The sequence below is a fragment of the Sapajus apella genome, unplaced genomic scaffold (assembly GCF_009761245.1).
Source record: "Sapajus apella isolate SASKATOON/1434 unplaced genomic scaffold, GSC_monkey_1.0 scaffold4, whole genome shotgun sequence".
In the NCBI taxonomy this organism is placed as follows: domain Eukaryota; kingdom Metazoa; phylum Chordata; class Mammalia; order Primates; family Cebidae; genus Sapajus; species Sapajus apella.
Genome location: NW_022436944.1, coordinates 1,576,062 through 1,596,342, shown reverse-complemented (window position 1 = coordinate 1,596,342; position 20,281 = coordinate 1,576,062). Strand labels below are relative to the sequence as shown.

The window sequence follows — 20,281 nt, the reverse complement described above, 5'->3', positions numbered from 1 at the left end:
AAAAATCTCCTTTACTAATAGATCTAAATTATTTTTCTTTAGCTTTTATTAAGTAACAGATTTTACATACCTGGAGCATTATATTTATTGACTAATTGTGCCTCATGATAAATGATTCATGTGAGATGTTCACAGTTCTGTATAAATTAGCCACAATCATCTTTTTCTTAAGTTCATGCAGGTTAAGAAACAAAAGAAGAAGAACGTGTGTCAGGGGTACAGTGCCCGTGGTTCTAAGCACTTGCTGAGCAGTGTCCTCCTGTGCGGTTTTATGCGTACAAATACAGAAGTACAGACAGGCACATTCATTTTCTACATACTGACTCAACATGCTATCTACAGCTACAAAGAGACAATTTTAATAGAAGCAATTGCCCCTAGTCTTTGCAGGAAAAAGAAAGTATGGCTGAGTCCTTTGCAAGTTCTGTCATTTGCTCATCAAATGTTAATGGAATGTCTACCTTGTGCCAGGCCCCAATCTCGGAGCTTGGAATAAATTACTGGACAGAGCTGAGAAAAACTTGCTGCTGTCAATGAGCTTACATTCTAACTTCTAATAGTAACATGCTGATTTTTAAAATAAAGCTATGTCACTTTTGGACAAAGACTGTTATTAACCAAAAGCATTTTAATAATAATATACCTTGATTTCTTTTCTTTTTTCTTTTCTTTTTTTTTTTTTTTTTTTTGAGGCAGAGTCTTGCTCTGTCACCAGGCTGGAGTGCAGTGGCATGATCTCAGCTCACTGTAACCTCCGCCTCCCAGAGCAATTCTCCTGCCTCAGCCTCCCAAGCAGCTGGGATTACAGGCGTGCGCCACCACACCCGGCTAATTTTTGTATTTTTAGTAGAGACGGGGGTTTCACCATGTTGGCCAGGATGGTCTCAACCTCCTGACCTCATGATCCACCCACCTCAGCCTCCTAAAGTGCTGGGATTACAGGTGAGAGCCACCGCGCCCAGCCGGCAATATACTTTAATTTCAAAGAACACTGGCACATATTTTGGCATTTGATTCTCACAAGAAGGGAATAGGACTTTGTGCCTAAAATGCCCTCCCTGACCAAACTCCTACTCAAATGTAAAAGCTCAGAAAATGCCTCTTCTGGGAAGCCCTCCCTAATTCAACATGCAATCAGTTTTATGTAACACAGATGCTTCTCAGATACCAAGAAAAAATTGCCTCAAATTTTCCCATACTGAATCAATTCCTACATTTAATCATCTCATTCCCCAGCTCTGCTTGCCATGATCGAGAGTCATGGGACAGAATTGGACCAATGGAATGCAGGTGAAGGCCATGGGTCACGCTAGGCTGGGACCTTTAGAGCTTGTCATTCTTCTCCATTATTCTCTTCTCCCAGGGTGAACTTAGAAGCCTTTTATTGCAATGGGGCATCACAAGAAAACCTAGGTCCTCAAACTCATTTCTGGAGAAATTTCCCCACTAACTAGCATTAGACATAGATTAAGTCATAAACTACTGTGTGAAGTTATGAGATTTGTCTGTTGAGGCAGCTAACATTAATTACTGTGATTAATACGGTGACAGGAAAAAATGAATTTGTTTTTGCCACAGAGGCACACCTTTTATATAGGAGGCAAGGAGTTACATTAAAGATGCTCCAGGCTGCTTGCTACTTCTGCAAGGGCTGGGATGGAACTGAGAAACAATCACGGCTTTGGCTCAGCTGCCTCTTTCCCTAACACTTACTCATGTCTTGTCTCTGATCCAAAACGAGAAAACCCATTAATTACCTTAAACAATGAGCTGAACTTAAACTAGCTATTTGTTGCCTTTTTTTCAAGGTGAAAGATATTTAAACCCTGCCACCGAATATTGACAGAATAGGAACTCCTAGGTGTGAATGTCTCTTTTGATCATATGCAGAGCACTTACACACACTCACACACACACATACACACACATACAGAGTTCATTTTTAAACACTGTTTTACTTATTAATAGGATGATTGAATGAAAGGGGAAATAGTAACTCTAGACCTCAATTAATTTCATTAGTGAATATTGAATAAAACTTTGAGTTCACTGTCTTAAATAGGAATTAGACTATCAAAGATTAATAAAGATTGCTTATAATAGCTAAAAAGGGCCTATTTATTTACATAGTAATGTCTTTCCTTTTGTTTTAGCAGGAAGAAACTGGGAATGTAGGGAAAATATCAGTACAAATCCTAAACTGTCAATGAAATCTTGATTAAATAAAATTATTTTTGCTTCCCTTTAATATTTCAAAGTACATAGCATATTGAAAGATAACAAATGAAAATTATTTTTGTATTCCACAAGGAAAAAACCACCATGGCCCAGAACAATAGTGAAAGTAAATGCAGATAAGAAAAATGATGGCGTCAATTAGTAGATAGAATAGGAATATGATCACTTCCACACAGGGTAGATTTGGATGATAGGTATTCTAGGTTTAAGATGCATGCCTCTTGAATCAAAACCTGAAATCTAAGTGGACTCTGCCAAATGCTATGACATGCTTGATTTCCAAATTCCTGGGGTAAAATTGAATCTAACAAGCAAACTGGGAAAATAAACTCTACATGTTATTTTCTTTTCTATAAATTGGTGGTAGTGGTTTATTGTTGATGTGTTGATTTTTGTTTTTGCCTTGGCTGATGGGAATCTGAGAGACAGATTCTATACTTTCTTCTAGCTTTCTTCAAAACTGATTGAATATATTGTTTTCTCCCTTCTTTTGCTCCTTGGTATTTACCTTATCATATGTGTCTTTGTTTTTATTGTATCTGTATTTTTGTTTCAAGCTGCCTCAAGTGCTTTGTGGAAGGAGCAGTGTTATAAATCAATATTAAAAGGAAAAAATAAAAGCAAAGGCCAGGCGCGGTGGCTCATGCCTATAATCCCAGCACTTGGGGTGGCTGAGGCGGGCAGATCATGAGGTCAAGAGATCGAGACCATCCTGGCCAACATGGTGAAACCTTGTCTCTACTAAAAATACAAAAATTATCTAGACGTGGTGGTGCATACCTGTAGTTCCAGCTACTTGGGAGGCTGAGGCAGGAGAATCGCTTCAACCCGGGAGGTGGAGGTTGCAGTAAGCCGAGATCGTGCCACTGCACTCCAGCCTGGAGACAGAGCAAGACTCCATCTCAAAAAAAAAAAAGCAAAGTATCAAGTGCAGATATTGCATTTCTGAGACTATCTAGTCTATACTGAGCCACAGAAATCAGAGGCCATTTTTCTTGTACCCTCTCTTCCTGCCCACTACAAGATATATTTCTGTTTCTAATACAATGTCCAAATTACCACATACTATGCTGGTTTAATTTATTTATCTTATACAAGTTTCTGAAGCTTTCTACATAAAGAGCAAGCATCAGTTAATGTGCTGTAGAGACCCACCCTCATCCTGCCAACTGACAGCAGTCCTTTCCACAAACTGCTGTTCAGGCAGCTGCCAAGAGAAAGAGATTATTCCCATGGACTCTTGCCAGGATCCTGGCTGGAGACTGTGCTCAGGGCTAACTGCTGCTTCGAGTAGTTACATTAGTCAGGAACTGGAACTGTCAGGATCTCTACCAACTGGGATCTGCTTAAGCAGCAGCAAAAAAAAAAAAGTTAGCTAAAGCTCAGTTGCCAATATTCTTGCTATATAAATCAACCCCAATTTGAAGGAAGTTTTTTTTAACCTTATCCATGGCTACAATATATGGTAAATAATGGCATCGTTGAGTTGTTCATTCTAAATCACTTCTCCACCAGTGGGTAATTACTAGGGATGATCTCGTCCACATGGGTCATGTTGTGGCTAATATATAGGACCCTCTTCATAGGGCTCTGCACTGATAAGGCGTGGCAGGCAGGCATGATGGAATGCAGACAGAGTACCGTCCATGCTGTGCGGGCAGACAGAGATAGGCTTTCAAGTAAGGGAGTTTCTTACTTAGTTCAACCATTGTGGAAGACAGTGTGGCGATTCCTCAAGGACCTAGAAATAGAAATTCCATTTGACCCAGCAATCCCATTACTGAGTATATATCCAAAGGATTACAAATCGTTCTACTATAAGGACACGTGCACATGAATGTTCATTGCAGCACTGTTTACAATAGCAAAGACCTGGAACCAACCCAAATGCCCATCGACAATAGACTGGATAGGGAAAATGTGGCACATATACACCACGGAATATTATGCAGCCATCAAAAACGATGAGTTTGAGTCCTTTGTTGGGGCATGGATGAACCTGGAAACCATCATTCTCAGCAAACTGACAGAAGAGCAGAAGATCAAACACCGCATGTTCTCACTCATAGGCGGGTGTTGAACAATGAGAACACATGGACACAGGGAGGGGAGCACTACACACTGGGGTCAGTTGGGGGGAAATAGGGGAGGGACGGTGCGGGGTGGGAAGCTGGGGAGAGATAGCAAGGGGAGAAATGCCAGATGTAGGTGATGGGGAGGAAGGCAGCAAATCACACTGCCACGTGTATTCCTATGCAACAATTTTGCATGTTCTTCACATGTACCCCAAAACCTGAAATGCAATAAAATAAATAAATGGGGAAAAAAAAAAAGAAAAACCAATACATTTGTAGTATCCTTCTCTATAACAAGAAAGTGCAGCAATTATTTGGTAAGGTACATACTAATATTATTATGCCTGACTTGTAGTTCTAAATATCCAGCTTTTAAAATAGTGAGTTTAGTATTTGACATAGAAGTCATCATTGGAAGATTGAAGTTGATAAGTGTCATCATAAGGTTCTTTTCAGGCTAGAGATTTGGAGTGAAGGAGTGTATGACATCAGAGAGCTGGGAACCCATAGGCCAGTGGCCAGCCCTGAGTGCAGTGGAACACAAAAAGCAGGAGAATGAAATAGTAAGTTAATAATGCATACCAAGTCAAATGCTTTAGGCGAGATCTAATGCAAGAGGAAGGGTTCTACACCCAGTTCTTCCCACATTTTCTCATGCAGGTGGCATATTAGATTCTAATTCTCTATAATGCTTTCCCTTCACTAGGGCCACCCCACCTCGCCCGTCCATTCTGCAGTACTAGTGACCACACTAATCATGGATAAGGAGACATCAGGCAGCACTACTGCACTATTAAGCAATTCTTTACTCGGGACAGAGTAACATTAATGGATTTCCGGGTGTGGGTCTTCTAGCATTATTGTTTCTCTAACTCTCTTTGATGTCTTCCGAGGTCTCTACTCTGTATCCTGTCAAGAACAAAATCTATATACAGAGTGTGTTACTTATGAGGTAACATGGCTGCCAGTCAGACATCAAGGAGGGCTTTTACTTTGGTAATTTCTTACTCTAAATAATTATGTTACATTCACATCACAATAAATAAATGAAATTAACTCAACAAAGGAAACTAACCTTAGTAAGAGACAAATTCATAGCCAGGCAGCACCATGAATCTCATGACCAATGAGATATTGGCAAGTAATTTCTCCTCAGTGTTGCCCATGAACACGTCTGTTAGTAAAGTTATGCATAAGTACAGTTACTTCCCCACAGCAAGACCTGGGTAATTATGTCATTGTTGGTCAAAGTTCTAAGTTACTTAACATGGGCTACAATTTCAAGCTTTTGAAAATGGTGTAACCATTAAACATATGGGGCAAAATAAGCAAACTATTTACTTCTAAATAGTTAAATGATTTTTGTTGTTATCTATGAAGCATGCCTAGGTGAAGTCAGCATCAGTGTTTGTTTCCAGGCTCACTTCCAAGCCAATGGAAACAATAGAACCAGTGTCTCACTGAATGTGGAGAGTCAACACAGCTCAGAGACGATAGTTTCTAAGTTTTCCTCCCATTGTTTCACGCACATAAAGCAATCTGAACTTCTTGTCCCATATTATATTTGGTCTTTAATATTGGAATTTGAGGACATACTATTAAAGGAAAAAGTGCTGTAAAACATTATTATGCTTCCAAATCCTAAAGTAATTACTTAACATGAAATATAAGGGCACAGAGACAAGGAGTTGCCTATTCAATATCAATTCCTTTTTTTACCTTACTAATAGATACAATTTTATTCAGGTCATTATAGGGAAAGAGAGAGAGAAGGGAAAAAGGAAGGATGGAAAGAAAAAAGAGAGGGAGAAGAAGAAAGAATGGATTACACTCCCCAGATTGCCTTGCAACTGGGTTCAATTAAGGATTATCAGTTACTCCTGGGTGGAGACTTCCAGAAAAGCCCTTCAAAGGGGACTGACTTATGGACATGCACTATTTTTGTTTTTCTTGAGCTTCCTATTGCTTAGAAGACGCACAGCATGGCTGATGATTTGCAACCATCTTGAGAATGTGAGATTGAAGGTCACAGCTTACGATTTTACATGAGGAAGCCAAAAGGATCCAGGGTTCCTGAGAACATCACAGGGCTGCCATAACAGCAGTCGCCTGCCAGCCTTCAGATTTCTTTTAAATTTTAAGCCACTGTTTTTGTGGTCTCTGTTACTCACAAAGACAAAATAGGGAAGTTGAAAAAGTGTTGACTGAGGCTGATGTCTAATCTTTGCCTTTCCATAAACCATATGGCCTTTAAAACCTCTCCTTACATCTGATGGCCTTGGATCTCTTCTCTATAAAATAAATTAATTGGGCTGGATGGTCCTAAGGAAACAGGAATGAGACCAGGATAGGTAAATGGAAGCAGGAAGGGCTGCCCTTGTCTGCTTCTAGCTCCATTTAAGAAAGGGACCTGTGAGGCTGAGGAGGTGGGCAGTAGGTGATAAATTAATCTCAGCCCTGGGATGGAACATTAGCCTATCTTTGACAGCCCTGGCCCAGAGTTGAGCTCAAGGTGATTGAAGTAATGCTACATTTGACAGCCTCCCTTCTGTATTCTGCATACTCTACTCCTTGCTGAATACTTCTGGGATGTAGTAGAAAAGACAAAAGGGGAACATATTTTTAGCATGGTCTTTTTTTTTTCAGAGTTCAACAGTTCTGAAAGGGCGCATACATCATTCTGTAGTTATTGGTCATCTCCTATATACTTGCCATTTACCAGGGGTTGGAGGAACTACAGAAACATGAATAATCACAATCCCCATGATCCAGGGATGCAGGAAAAGGAAGAGAAGACTCAATTTTATCATACTCACCCACTTAAAGAATTTGCATTTATACATTTAAGCCATAAGTCACTTATTTCATTCTGGAAGATGTCCCCTAATGGCCAAGTATAGTGCACATTGCAAATAAGTACCACCAGAATCTCAAGAATTTCTCACAGTCTTCCCTCTAGTAGAGAGAATAATGCTGAAAATTTTTAAGTTGTTTTTAAAATTCTTAAACCTCTCAATGACAACCAATTAGTTATTATGTTATTCACAAGAACCAAAATATTGTATCTATGATAAACTCTATACAAATTTCCCAGGTTCCTGGAAACAATCCAAACAATCTTTCTCCATCTACAATGTCCTTTACCAGGTTGAAACTAAATCATCTGGGATGGAAAATCTTTGATAGGCCTTTCATACCAACGTTGTGAAAAAAGATGTATATCTAAGTTTATGGCGACAAACAGTCTTATTATCTCTCCTCCTCTAATATTTAACTAGCCTAAACACTCAAGGAAAAAATGTTATCTGAAATCCAACCACTTTATATACATTCACTTGGTCTTCTTTTGACAAGTCTACCAGCTTTTTCTAACAAGTATCTCAAATACTTGTTTGGAAAGCTTTTCTCAAGTGGGTATGCAAACAGGAGGAGAACTGTTCTTTAGCAGTCCCTCCTTATAAGCCTCCAATGATGCTATCTTCTTGTACTTTAGTTAATGAAAAGATAAATATGATCTGTGCTGTGCCCAGCTGTGTTGTTCTTGTACTAAGGAATTCACAAAAGGAAAATTTTACATCATACTTTATCAGTGAACAAGCTTGCTAAAGCAAATAGATTTGAGCCTCCTGAGTTTGCTTCAATAAAAGATTAAACGCTAATAGTGCAACTTGCCACACTCAACAGATTTATGAATAATCAAAGTCTGGAGAAAGGCCAGGCCATTTAAGAACATTACCTACTAAACAGATGCCAGTAGTATGTAGACATCTTCCCTATAACTACGCAGCTGTATTTCCAATCGCACAATTCAATATTGACTGAATAATTGGCCTTTACAAAACATTTATTAAAACGCACCATTTATCACAGACCTGGTGTTTGTTTAAGACTTTCAGTTGGGGAGAGGGAGTTTGAGGGGTGGGCGGAAGACACACAGTTTCTAATTACTAAGTGGATTTAATTGGTAAACAGCAGCAAGTCCAGCCTATCCTTGTAAGATGAAGGGTGTGAATTGTCAAGGAGCAAGGAGTTCTTTAAGAAATAACAAGAATAAGCACCTCGTAAGAACTAGTTTTTGAATAACACTTTGCATCTGTGAATGGCATTACTCTTGGTGCACACAAAGCCCATTTCCATGTGTTTACCTTCGTGTTCTCATGCTATTCCTTGGTGGTCAGCCTGCCATTATGTTGCTGCTCTCCTTTTCTAGAGTAATACATTCAGGCATGGAGACTTTTTTGAATGCTCTATCTACCCAAAGGAGCATGTTAAGTTAATGATTAAGTGAGGGCTGAAGTCAGCGTGCTAAGTTTTTAACTCTTTGAAAAAGACTGCTTATTTCTCCATCCTATATCTGTATACAGCTTTAAAAAGAAAACAAAAATTGGTTGATTGATTCCTTACAATAGAAGTCACCTATTAAAAAATCTCCCTGCTAACAAATTCTAAATACATGTGGAAAAAATGCTTTAATTAGAAGGCACTGAGTTTAGTTGCAATGAGCTCAAAACACACTCATGGTATGACTTGAGAATGAAAACTATCACTTTATTTTGTAGGTTTGCCATGGCAGAAAATGCAACTGGATTCCAGTTAATCTCTTGCCAAATTAAAACATGCTTCTTAATTTGTTGGCCTCCTGCTCAATAAAAATCCTGGTCACGCTCTCTGTAATAGGAATTCCTCACCAAACCTCACTTAATGCTAAAAAAAAAAATGAGAGAATCATTTATCTCTGACACCCAAGTATGTCTTAAGCAGGTGCTTGAATCATTTAAGATTTCTCTAACACCTAAAGCTAATTATTCTAGTTCTTTGGTGCTATTTTTAATTACATAAACACTTTTGGTTTCTTCAATTTTATTTGAAATTTAAAAAGAGAGTAGGTTTGTGTTATGGCAATAGTTAGCCATTAATTGGAAAATAGAAATGTTTTTGTTTAAATTTTGCCTTCCTGATAGTATATAGGTGTATGTGTGTGTGTTTGTGTGTGTGTGTGTGTATTTCGCACTCAGTTGGTCCAAAACATAGGTGTTTTATGCATTTACCTTACAGAGTCATTAAAAAAGAATCATTTCACTCTGCATTTTCAAACACGCTCAACAAGGAAGGACAATGTATAGTAGTTGTAAACTCACTGACCCCGGTAAGAAAGGGACAATGTCCTGGCCTACATGTTTGCTATCAGAATCTGGATAGTAAGTGATACATTTTTAAATGATGGGTTAGCATCTAGCTAAGTGGCTAAGTTAAATTTATGAAAGCTGGAATAAAGGGAAGACAGTAACAGACATTCAAATAGATGCAAAGTAAATTCTAAATACATGAAAAAATTGCTCACTTTCACAGATTATTGAAGTAGGAATTTAAGGTTCTGAGTTATACCTATATCTATATCTATATCTATATATCTATATACACACACACATATGTAATTTATAATATTTATATATCTTATTATAATTCCACAACTCATGTATTAAACATTTTTATCTTAAATATTAAATCGAGTACAGATAAAGTACACTTATATGCTAAAGCTTTGAAAACTGTTAGGACCCTTTCAGAAAGCAAGAAGAGAAATTTTATAACATGTATATAAACATTAATGTGTTTACAGTCTTGATAATTCTACTGCTGAGAATTTTTTAAAAATACATAACAATAGGTAAAAGCTACATCATTAGGGTTTTTGTTGTGGTGATGGTGTTACATTTAATAGTATAAATTTAAACCATGCAAGTAACTAACACTTGAGGAAAAACTAAGTAAATTATTGCACCTAGATGGACTAATACTTAATTACAACAATAATCATAAAGACTATGAAATAACTGGCCCAAATTTATGGTAAAATATTAGCCAAGAAATAGTTGAAGCTATAAGAAAATTAATTAGGCGGGGCCAAAAAAACTTTAGTGAAAATTATTTTTGGTTTTTAAATTTTTTGTAATACTGTTTTTATGGTTTGAAAATATTGACAAGAATTTGAGTCCTTCTTGTCCACACTTAAGTGTGAGATACAATTGTCTCTGGCCTAACCACTTCTCTCCATGTAGACAGTAACAAAGACAAGTCCAATTTCTCCGAAGGGAGTCAATCCTAAGGTATAGCTGTCCCCACAAAGCACCACTGGGGTTGCAGTTAGTTTCCGGAGTATGTATCAAACTCATGCAATCCAGGTCTGGAAATCACACCTGCCCTTCTTGGGAGCCACTCCCTCTACATCAAAGAACTGTCCTTGGCACAGCACAAGCAGGGTTGTAGCCCCAAGCCCTGAACACAGCCACGTGTTCACATCGTGAAGCCAGACTGTCCGGATAAAAGGACACAGTCTCATCACCAGGCATATCTTTGTTAAAGCACAAATGCCCAATGTTTCAACAATCAAATAGTCGCTAAATTACCAAGCCAAGCAATTGCTTATGGAGAAGGCCAGGAAAGGAAAAGGCATCCTTAGCACTCCGATATTAAAACAACAGCAATAACCAAAAAAGACTTTCCAAGTTTATAATTTTTTAAAATCTGTTTTAAAACCAGATATTTATTACTCTTTTAAAATGTCTCAGGGTAACATTTTTAGCTCTGCAACAGTGCAGCTAACATTCCAAGACCAGTCATCGTGCACTGCCCATAAAAAAATTAACACCATCAAGGCCGTTTTTCTGTGCTTAAGCTCATACCAATAAAAACTACCCTATAGGCATAAACTTGATATTTCTGTTCACCACACATTAACCCAGAGTTCCTCAGAGTGTGACACCCAGGTGACTTCTGTGATGCAAATTTCTAAAAATCTGGCTGGCAACCTGCATGATTGAATACCCCACTCATGGCAGGGTTCAACCATTGATCTTCACTTATTTTACCCAGCCTGCACTTAGTCTCAGAAGATTAACCCTTTGGCAGGGTGAATTCACATTGTTAAACGAGTCCTGAGACTCATGAAAGTACGTTAGTTCCCAGAGTAGGACCCAGGAGATCTAACATGATTCATGGGAGTCAAAGAGAAGTGAAGAAGTGGCTGACATGGGAGCTGGGGAGAGACACAGCCTCTGGAAGGAGTTGAATCACAGATTCCTGGAGATACAGAAAACCTTAGCAGTCACCTTAGCCCTCTCAATGCACCACAAAACCAGTTAGTAGGACAAACTCAACCTTGCTTTATTTACATTGTCCCTAGAATACATTGAGGTAAAAGAAATGTGAACAGAAGGAAGCTGGTCATACAAAAAAAATCATATATTATTAAAGGAACATAATAGCAAGTAAGAACAAAATATTATATATAAAGATAATCCTTAAAACATTTTCTGATAAAGTCCTGGTATAAGTTTTAAATTACATCTGAATACTGAGGAGACCATCTTAGAAGCTGGGGTGGATGGCGACTTCCCAATAAGAATGTTAAGAAAGAGAGAAAGCAAATCATTTACACACCTGGCTGGCCCCTGTGACCTTCAAAAGTCAGTGGCTGCATATTCAGTTGCACATACATTTTGAAAAACTTCTCTTTGTCTGGCAATGTCATTCCCCTCACCCCGTCCCTCACACTTTTCAAATAGAAAGAAAAGGGTCATAGGGTGGGCACTGGCTGGGTGCAGGAGGTCTCGACCTCACCACATCTGGTGAGGGCAGAGGAGGGGAGGCAGAGAGGACCGGGGGAAAGAGCTGGAGCAAGGGCGAGAGACAGCAAGCTGGCCAAGGAGAAGCACCTCATCCTCTTAACTTCTGCTTGAAGCATCTACCTCCCCCAAACACAGAAATATGAAAAAGAGGTAGTCAGCTACAGAAGAGGAAAAACGAGGTACTTTCCAAGGATTCAAGAGGAAGAGGAATGCACGCATGGGTTGGTTGTTTTTCAGCTGCCCACATGGTGTTTTATGTGAGCACTTAGAAATTCACAAGAACACATTTCTACAGTATCCCTTTGCCACAAATAAGGCATCAGAACATCTGTTAAGAAGCAAATGATTTTGTACATCGACCACCACCTGCATACTCGAAATCACAGAGATAGGTTAAAAAGGGTATATTTCAAAATGTTAAAGCCATATATGCTGTGTAGGAGCACTTTACCAAATTACCTTTGTTGCAGTCACTGAAGATCTCATCACAGAGTAAAAACCATCATGCTTCCACATAGAAATAAGCAAATTGCATCAGTGAAACATAACCAGGAAGAGAAAAGGAATTCAACCGCCCCATCAACACTAAAACTAGTCAATAATTATCTAAGTGGTATCAGTTATGTTTTCTGTGCATCCTGGTTGGTCTCTAAGTAGAGAAGGAACCTGAGAGAAGGGCTGGGGATAGCTGCGGTTTCTCTATAGAAGTTTTATCTGAGGCGGTGTGTGTGAAGACTGGGGTGTATGCAGTGAGGTAATCTGAATGTTTACTGTGTCAACATTCTACCCACTTCTGGGTAGAATCATTGCTCATCCTAATCACATTCAAAGGCCTCATAGGGCAGCAGGAAGTTCCTACTTACTGGCAATTTAGTTCTTGGAAACCCTTGAGGAGGATGGCTTTGTCCCTGTGTGCTGTCATGGCTGTGTGGAGGCTACTAAGCCAGCTCATAGCTAAAACTCAACAGGCTGGAGTGCAGTGGTGTGATCTCAGCTCACTGCAAGCTCCACCTTCCGGGTTCAAGTGATTTTCCTGCCTCTGCCTCTCAAGGAGCTGGGATTATAGGTGCATGCCATCGCACCCGGCTAATTACTGTATTTTTGGTAGAGATGGGGTTTTACCATGTTGGCCAGTCTGGTCTCAAACTCCTGACCTCAGGTGATCCACCTGCCTCGTCCTCACAAAGTGCCTGGATTACAGGCATGAGCCACCACGCCCGGCCTCCAAAGCTTCTTAAAAATGAGTGAGGAGTACTGCCAATTTAAAAGTCTGCCTGATTTTCAATAGAAGAGAGTTACACATTCAATAAACATGCACTTGTTTAAGTGATAATGTAAATTTGATAATGAGAACAAGAAATCTAATAAGGACATTCTGTAATGTGCGTTATGAGCTAAGCATATTTTCCTATTTCCTAGCACTACACTGTTTTCTGGATATAAGTTGTGAAAAATACTCACTAGCTGAATATAGCACAGGGGTTGAGCAGGAAGAAATTGAAAGTTTGAGGCAAAACAAACCCTGGAGAACAGGGTTTGAATTCAAGTTCTGGAGGCAAATTAAGTAATGCTAAATAGAACTAAAGGGGTAGCTTTTCATATGAAATGTCTACATTATAAATGTTGAAGTTTCTCTAGTTCTATTCATATAATATATTCTCTACATCTATTCATATATGAATAGAACTAGAGAAATGTGATCTATAATTGCACTGTCAAGTACAGTAGCCACTAGCCACATACGCCTATTTAAAGTGAAATAATTTTTTAAATACAGATAAAAATTAAGTTCCTCATTCATGCTAGTGCTCAATAGCTTCATAGAACTAGTAGCTACCCTATTGGACAGTGCAGATTACAGAACATTTTCAGCACTGCTGAAAGTTCTATTGGGCATCTCTTATTCTAGGGTTTATTATAGACTTCGAAGCGATCATAGATATAACATATTAACTAAAATAAAAGGCATAGCTCCATAAAAGTGCACAATAGGGAGTGGCATATTTAAACCATAAAGAACCTTTATTCTTGCTTTGGCTCAATCCTTACTTAGAAGGGGAAAACTCTTTCGGAAAACAGTTTCTGGGAGAGTTTTCACTGAAGTCCTTTTACCTGAAAAGGTACTAATGTGGGGTGTGTGTGTGTGTGTGTGTGTCCCCTCTGATTTATTCAAAGCATGTACTTATATAGAGAAATGTTTATCCTAAGACCTACTAAAATAGTATGAATGGCCCAGAGTAGTGACATTAAGGCAAGGACGTTTAAAAAGCCTGGAAGTCAAAACTAACTGGCAACATTTGATCCGACCTCAAAACAGATTGCTGCAGACGGGAACAGTCTTACACAGAAAGGAGCAAACCATACATTTTCTATCCTCATAGGGTTAAATATTTATACATATTTTTATCACTGAAATTTGTACAGGATTGAAATAGTTATCTAGGTTCTGTCATTGGGTCGGTTTTTGGAAGGTCCCCTGCCTAGGGTGTTTAAAGTATGCTATATCTTATGAGCAGGAAGGCTTGATAATGTTCCAAGGTCATCTGCCCTGGAACATTATTACTCTGCTAAATATCTTAGTTTTCTAATGACACACAAATGTCAATTTAAAATACACTATTTAATTTCACTCTTCCTTTTTTCTTTTTTACTGCTACAATTTGATAATGTGGGTGCCTGCATGTTTACAGGTTCAGGGTGGTCATATGGTGTAATTATAACAGCTGTACGGAACAAAGCTCCAGACTATACCACGTGAGTTACACGTTAAATGGGTTAGCAATGCTGTACACAATACCAGTACTCAAAATTACACCTGATTCTAACAAGTGAAATTGTAATAAATTAAGAGGGTTGGTATTTACATTAGTAAATGTGAAATTTCAAAGCTATATGTGAATTATCATGCTGAATTGAATTCTTGCTAATACAACATAAATTATTTTTTTAACATAGATGACACCCTTGTTAAAACTAGGGAACACTCACTGGCATATTTACTTCTTGTGAATTCTAAGGTGCCTTTACTGATGACTAAAATCCAGGTATGTTAGAATATGAGTCACTTGAATATATTTAGCAGTTTATAAAGCATTGCAACATATAACATTTCAGTTGTCTGTCATAGCTACACATCAAGTATTTATGGTAGGTGGTATTTTAAAAGTCGGGGTAAAAAGATCAGGTGGGTTAAGTTATGTGCTGAAAAATTTCTAGCCTTGTATTTATTTTTTAAAATAATTTTAACACACAAGTAATATGAGACTATATTTTAGTTTAATAATGTTCTACAACATGACATATAAGGCTAAAGCCCCTAGAACCACATCTCAATCTATGTGCACTCCCTCTCCTCAGAGGCAACCACTGTAATCAGGTGATGTGTACTAGATGTTTTTGATGCCTTTGCAACCATCCACCCTTATCCAAGAAGGTGTGCAGAAGAAGATCTTGTCCAACATTGTTTATAGAAACAAAAAAAAAGTAATCACCTTAAATATCCAAAAGTTGGAGATTAACCAAACTAAATGTAATTTAAAACAATGTAGCAAGTCTATATTAAATAATTTGAAGTTTCTAAAGTGCATAGAAAGTCCATAGCACAGAGCGACCACTATGTAAAGTATTTACTATTATTATAAAGACCAATATATTTAATGAAAAACACAAACTATAAAAAGATGTACAACATTAGCCAATTCCTATTAAACACACACACACGAGTGGTGTCATAATTTTCTAGGAGCACCAGGATTTCACTCCATGAGGCTACTTCCTATCTTAAATTATAAGGATACTTTCAAATTATATCAAGCAACATTGTAGCATAAGAGAGAAAATGGGTATGTATATTATATCTGCCTCAATAGTGTTTCTCTGGTCTTCATCCTTAGAATTCCCTGAAAACAAAAAAAGGGAGAAGAAACACTTTCTTCCTTAAAATAGAAAACTTAAGAGGCAGAAATCAAAGTTGAATGAACATAAACTCTGCCTCGCCAGGTTCTAACTCTTCTGTTTCCATGCAGAAGCTTCTTGTCAGATAAATCTTAATGTAGTGTAAAAAAAGAATGGTGCTCTATGAAGCAGAGGACCCTGAAAAGCGAACCAAGATGAATTTTAGTCCAACTCCATCACTCTCCCCATTAAGCACAGAGCCAGTCCCCTAACCTCCCTGCACCAGAGACTTTGGACATAGTCTTTTATTATTTCTGCACTGCCTAATGGGGGTCCTTTCTTCATGATCATGCATGTCCTTTATAAATGAAGCTTCCTTTGAAGACAGGCAAGAGATCAGATTAAGCCTTCCAATATTTATTACTTGTGTTTCCTCTTGGTTCACTGTTCTTACAATGGCTAATTCTCCAAGGGTTCCCAGATGTGAACTCTGCTCTAAGTATTAAATATGACTGTAACAAGGGAACTCACACCACAAAACATTCTTCTTGACTTCCAACCAGGGTTTCTCCCAAAGAGGTGCCCTTGTACCAGCTGCTCCAGAAAAGCTCAAATCCATTCCATTAATCATGGAAGTCTCAGAGTTTTCTTTCCTAACCCTGAAGAAATCTTAATTATTTTCCTGGTTCAGGTTTTCTGAAGTGGACCAACTTAGTAGATAAACAAAGCTATTGCTATATTTACAAACACAGTATCAAGCACCGTTCCTGAAACAAAGAGAACTCTCCAAAGACATTCACTGAATGAATGATGGCATGCCTTAACTAGTAACGGTGTATAGGAATCTCATTTCTTCATTTTCTTTATGTTTTTCATCAGGCTCTGTACCATCATATCTACAAATGCTCTCTTAATTTCTCACTCTCTTAAAAGGGCCACATTAACCTTAAGCCTCCTGACATTCCTGAGCTACCATCAGAATTTTATGCACAACCCAACCCAGGGCTTGATCTTGCCAAAAATCTCTGCTGATTTATTCAGTCTGCATTATTGGACAAGTCCAGTTCTACAAGTCATTAAATCCAGTCCTAAATGCCTTTAACTGAGATCAATTTTATTTTCAGTACTTGAATATAACTTTTAAACCACAGTGTGCCAAATGAATGCAGTAAAAACTTAGTGGCTTCCAAATTTATTTTGAGAATTGTAACATAAAAGCCAACATAGAAAATTAAAGCTTTCATATAATCTCAGAAACAGTACCTTTTTAGGGTGGTTTCCAAAGGTTATCCTGAAAGTTTTATCAGATTCATCTATATAACTACAAGAGTCTTCATCTTAATTTTCTCGTGATTTGTCTGATAACCAATGTACTAGAATGACAGACAGCAAAATAAGGAAAAGGTGGAGCTGAATAGTCAATGGAACTGCTTTAGCACAGTCTTGGCCAGTACAGTCCAAAGGGAGTAATGAAGGTTCCTGATGCATGACGAACTCAAGCTCCTTCTGGTCGGTCCCTTGCCTTATCCACTGTTTGAGCATTTATTTAACCTTGAAGAGACAAGTCACATATTGGGAGCTGTCCAGTTCTTTCCAGAGGAATAGAGACACTAAAAACTAAGCACTTTGAAACCACCAACATTCCAAATACGAACTATGTTGCACTGTGTCTGGCCTAGGCAGGCTCACGATTACTTGCTGAGTCAGTTCTGAATGAAAGGGGTAAAAGCTATGCCCCCGTCATTTGATACAATTTTAGGTTAGATTCAGAAGTGAATCCTTCAGATTTGGCTTAGTTCACTCAAATGTGTTTCTACCTTGGCCTCTACTTTCAATTTCTTTTTTTTTCTTTTCTTTTTTTTTTTTTTTTTGAGATGGAGTTTCGCTCTTGTTACCCAGGCTGGAGTGCAATGGCGCGATCTCGGCTCACCGCAGCCTCCGCCTCCTGGGTTCAGGCAATTCTCCTGCCTCAGCCTCCTGAGTAGCTGGGATTACAGGCACGCGCCACCATGCCCAGCTAATTTTTTGTTGTTTTAGTAGACACGGGGTTTCACCGTGTTGACCAGGATGGTCTCGATCTCTTGACCTCGTGATCCACCCGCCTCGGCCTCCCAAAGTGCTGGGATTACAGGCGTGAGCTACCGCGCCCAGCCTCTACTTTCAATTTCTAAACATTCTCTCCAAATTAGGCAGGAGCTTTGCTCCTCCTCACATCAACCGCCACCTTAATAACCAGGATCTTCACAACTTCAAATTGGTTTAGGGTTCCTGACCACAAATCTCACTTTCTCGAGGTCTGAAGCATGCCTTTGTCTTCTATTTAGAATCCAATATCTTACTCACTGGCTGAAACATTGGAATTAGCTGGGTCGGTTTCTTCCTCACCACACTCCCTTTCTTCCCCTCACTACACAAAAAAAAGACCAGAGTAAGTTGCTTGTTACATAGTTGTTTGGTGGGAAATACATTTTACAAATGAAGGGAGGAAGAGAAGAGGGAAAGCAGGCAAGTAGGTAGTAGTAGAAGAACAGAAAGGGAAATTTGGAAAGCAGAAAAGGAGAAAAAGAAGAAAAGTTAACCTTCTAGATTCGTAATAATAGAAAAGCTAGGGAATTCCATTCCTGAAAATTAAAGATATTTTACATGTTTGTGTATGTACATAGCTTTGTGTTTATAAACATACTGTTTTGTTTCATGTAGCATAATCAAATCTATTGCTAATTGTTTACTTAATATTTACTTATTCAAACAGGTTTTTAAAATCTTGCCCAATATTCAATCTACACTTTACTTAGCAATTAGCTTGTCTGACAACTTGCTGTTTTGATTCTTTTCTTAACAAAAACCCAATATTGGTGTGCTAATAGAGGAGTCTTACTATCCCTTTGGTCATTGTAATTTCTCTTGCTTCCTTAAATGGAAAACCTCTGCTATTTTGCTTGCAAAAGCAAGACTGATAATTCATTGTTGTCAAGATTTGGCCGGTTTCGATGGCTCGTGCCTGTAATCCCAGCACTTTGGGAGCCGAGGCGGGCAGATCACGAGGTCAGGAGATTGAGACCATCCTGGCCAACATGAAGAAACCCCGTCTCTACTAAAAATACAAAAAAGTTAGCTGGCAGTGGTGGCTCATGCCTGCAGTCCCAGCTACTCGAGAGGCTGAAGCAGGAGAACTGCTTGAACCCAGGAGGTGGAGATGGCAGTGAGCCGAGATCGCGCCCCTGCACTACAGCCTGGGTGACAGTTCGAGACTCCGTCTCAAAAAAAAAAAAAAAAGAAAGAAAAAAGGTCAAGATTTTTTTAAACCACCACCCCTTAAAGTTCTTTCATGGAGAACTCAGAAATGAACAGCAGTCCCACAGAAATTATAGAACAGAGGCAGAGGGGAGAAATACAAATGAGTCAGCTAACATCTTCAGTCATAGCACCCAGACCGTTACTCTTCTGAATGAAATAACATTGGCAGGAAGGGAAAGAAATGCGTGTGGAACATGCCATGGGATGAGGCATGACCTAGAGTTAGGACCTCCCTTTGCTTTTACTCTAAGCATGTCATTGGTCAAGATCAGCTAAATAAACTGCTCTGCAATTTCTACAATTTCCATGCATTTCTTTCACCATAAAATGATTATCTTTGGCAATCTTTTTGCGAAATCCAGGCAAATATCCAAGCCTCATTATATTATTTTCAAGTTTTGCAACTATTTACCACCAACCTTACATACTAATCCAACAGTGATTGGAGCTATTTATATCAGGCATCTAGTATATTCATTCAACAAATGTTTATTGTGTGCTTACTTTGTAAGGAACATTGCCAGGTATCTCACTAGATTCTGAAAGATTTGGCATTAGATCTAGTAAAGAAATAGAACAGATTTAGAAATGAAATTCCATGGAAGCAAAAGAGCAAGCACACTATATTTGGAAAACGTGAGATGTTTGGGGTAGATGAAGTATAGTGTCTGAAGCTAAAGACGGAGTGGTTGTGGCCACAGTGTAGGTTGTAGCTGGGGAGGTATGGATAAAGGGGACAGGTCAAACTATGAAGTCCCTAATACACTGTGCTCAAAAATTCCATTTCATCATATTGGAGATTGAACACCATTGTGGGCCTTTAAAGGTGGGAACATCATAATGACATTGTATTTTAGACAGAAAGAACTGATGCCAGTGGGAGAGGCTGATGGCAAATAAGAGATGCCAGCAATCTGGAGCTGTTGCGATGGCCCAGCAGAGAGATACTGATGGCTCGAATGAAAGCAGCAGAAGTGAAATAGGAAAGAGATCCTATTTGAGAGAAGTTCAGAAGGGAGAATGACTGATTAACACTTCATAGTATTATGATTGGTCTCCTCCCACAGAAACCAGTCATAACCAATTTCAAAGCCTTTGGCTCTGAATGTCCTAAACACATTGCACAAAGCAACTCTGCAAGGTTGTCTT

General features: G+C 38.7%; 1 protein-coding gene across 8 annotated transcripts in view; it reads right to left on the bottom strand.

The window, feature by feature from the left end:
* MECOM (MDS1 and EVI1 complex locus) overlaps window positions 1-20,281 on the bottom strand; it is a 573,219-nt gene that overhangs the window by 179,477 nt on the left and 373,461 nt on the right. The window contains exon 1 of one of the 8 annotated variants that reach the window (XM_032260993.1): window positions 12,401-12,912. The exons of the other annotated variants lie outside the window; for them this stretch is intronic. Within the exon in view, the coding sequence (XP_032116884.1) occupies window positions 12,401-12,457 (57 nt within the window). The 5' untranslated portion in view covers window positions 12,458-12,912. Of the gene's footprint in view, window positions 1-12,400; window positions 12,913-20,281 lie in introns of those variants that run through there. 8 annotated transcript variants of the gene reach the window in all.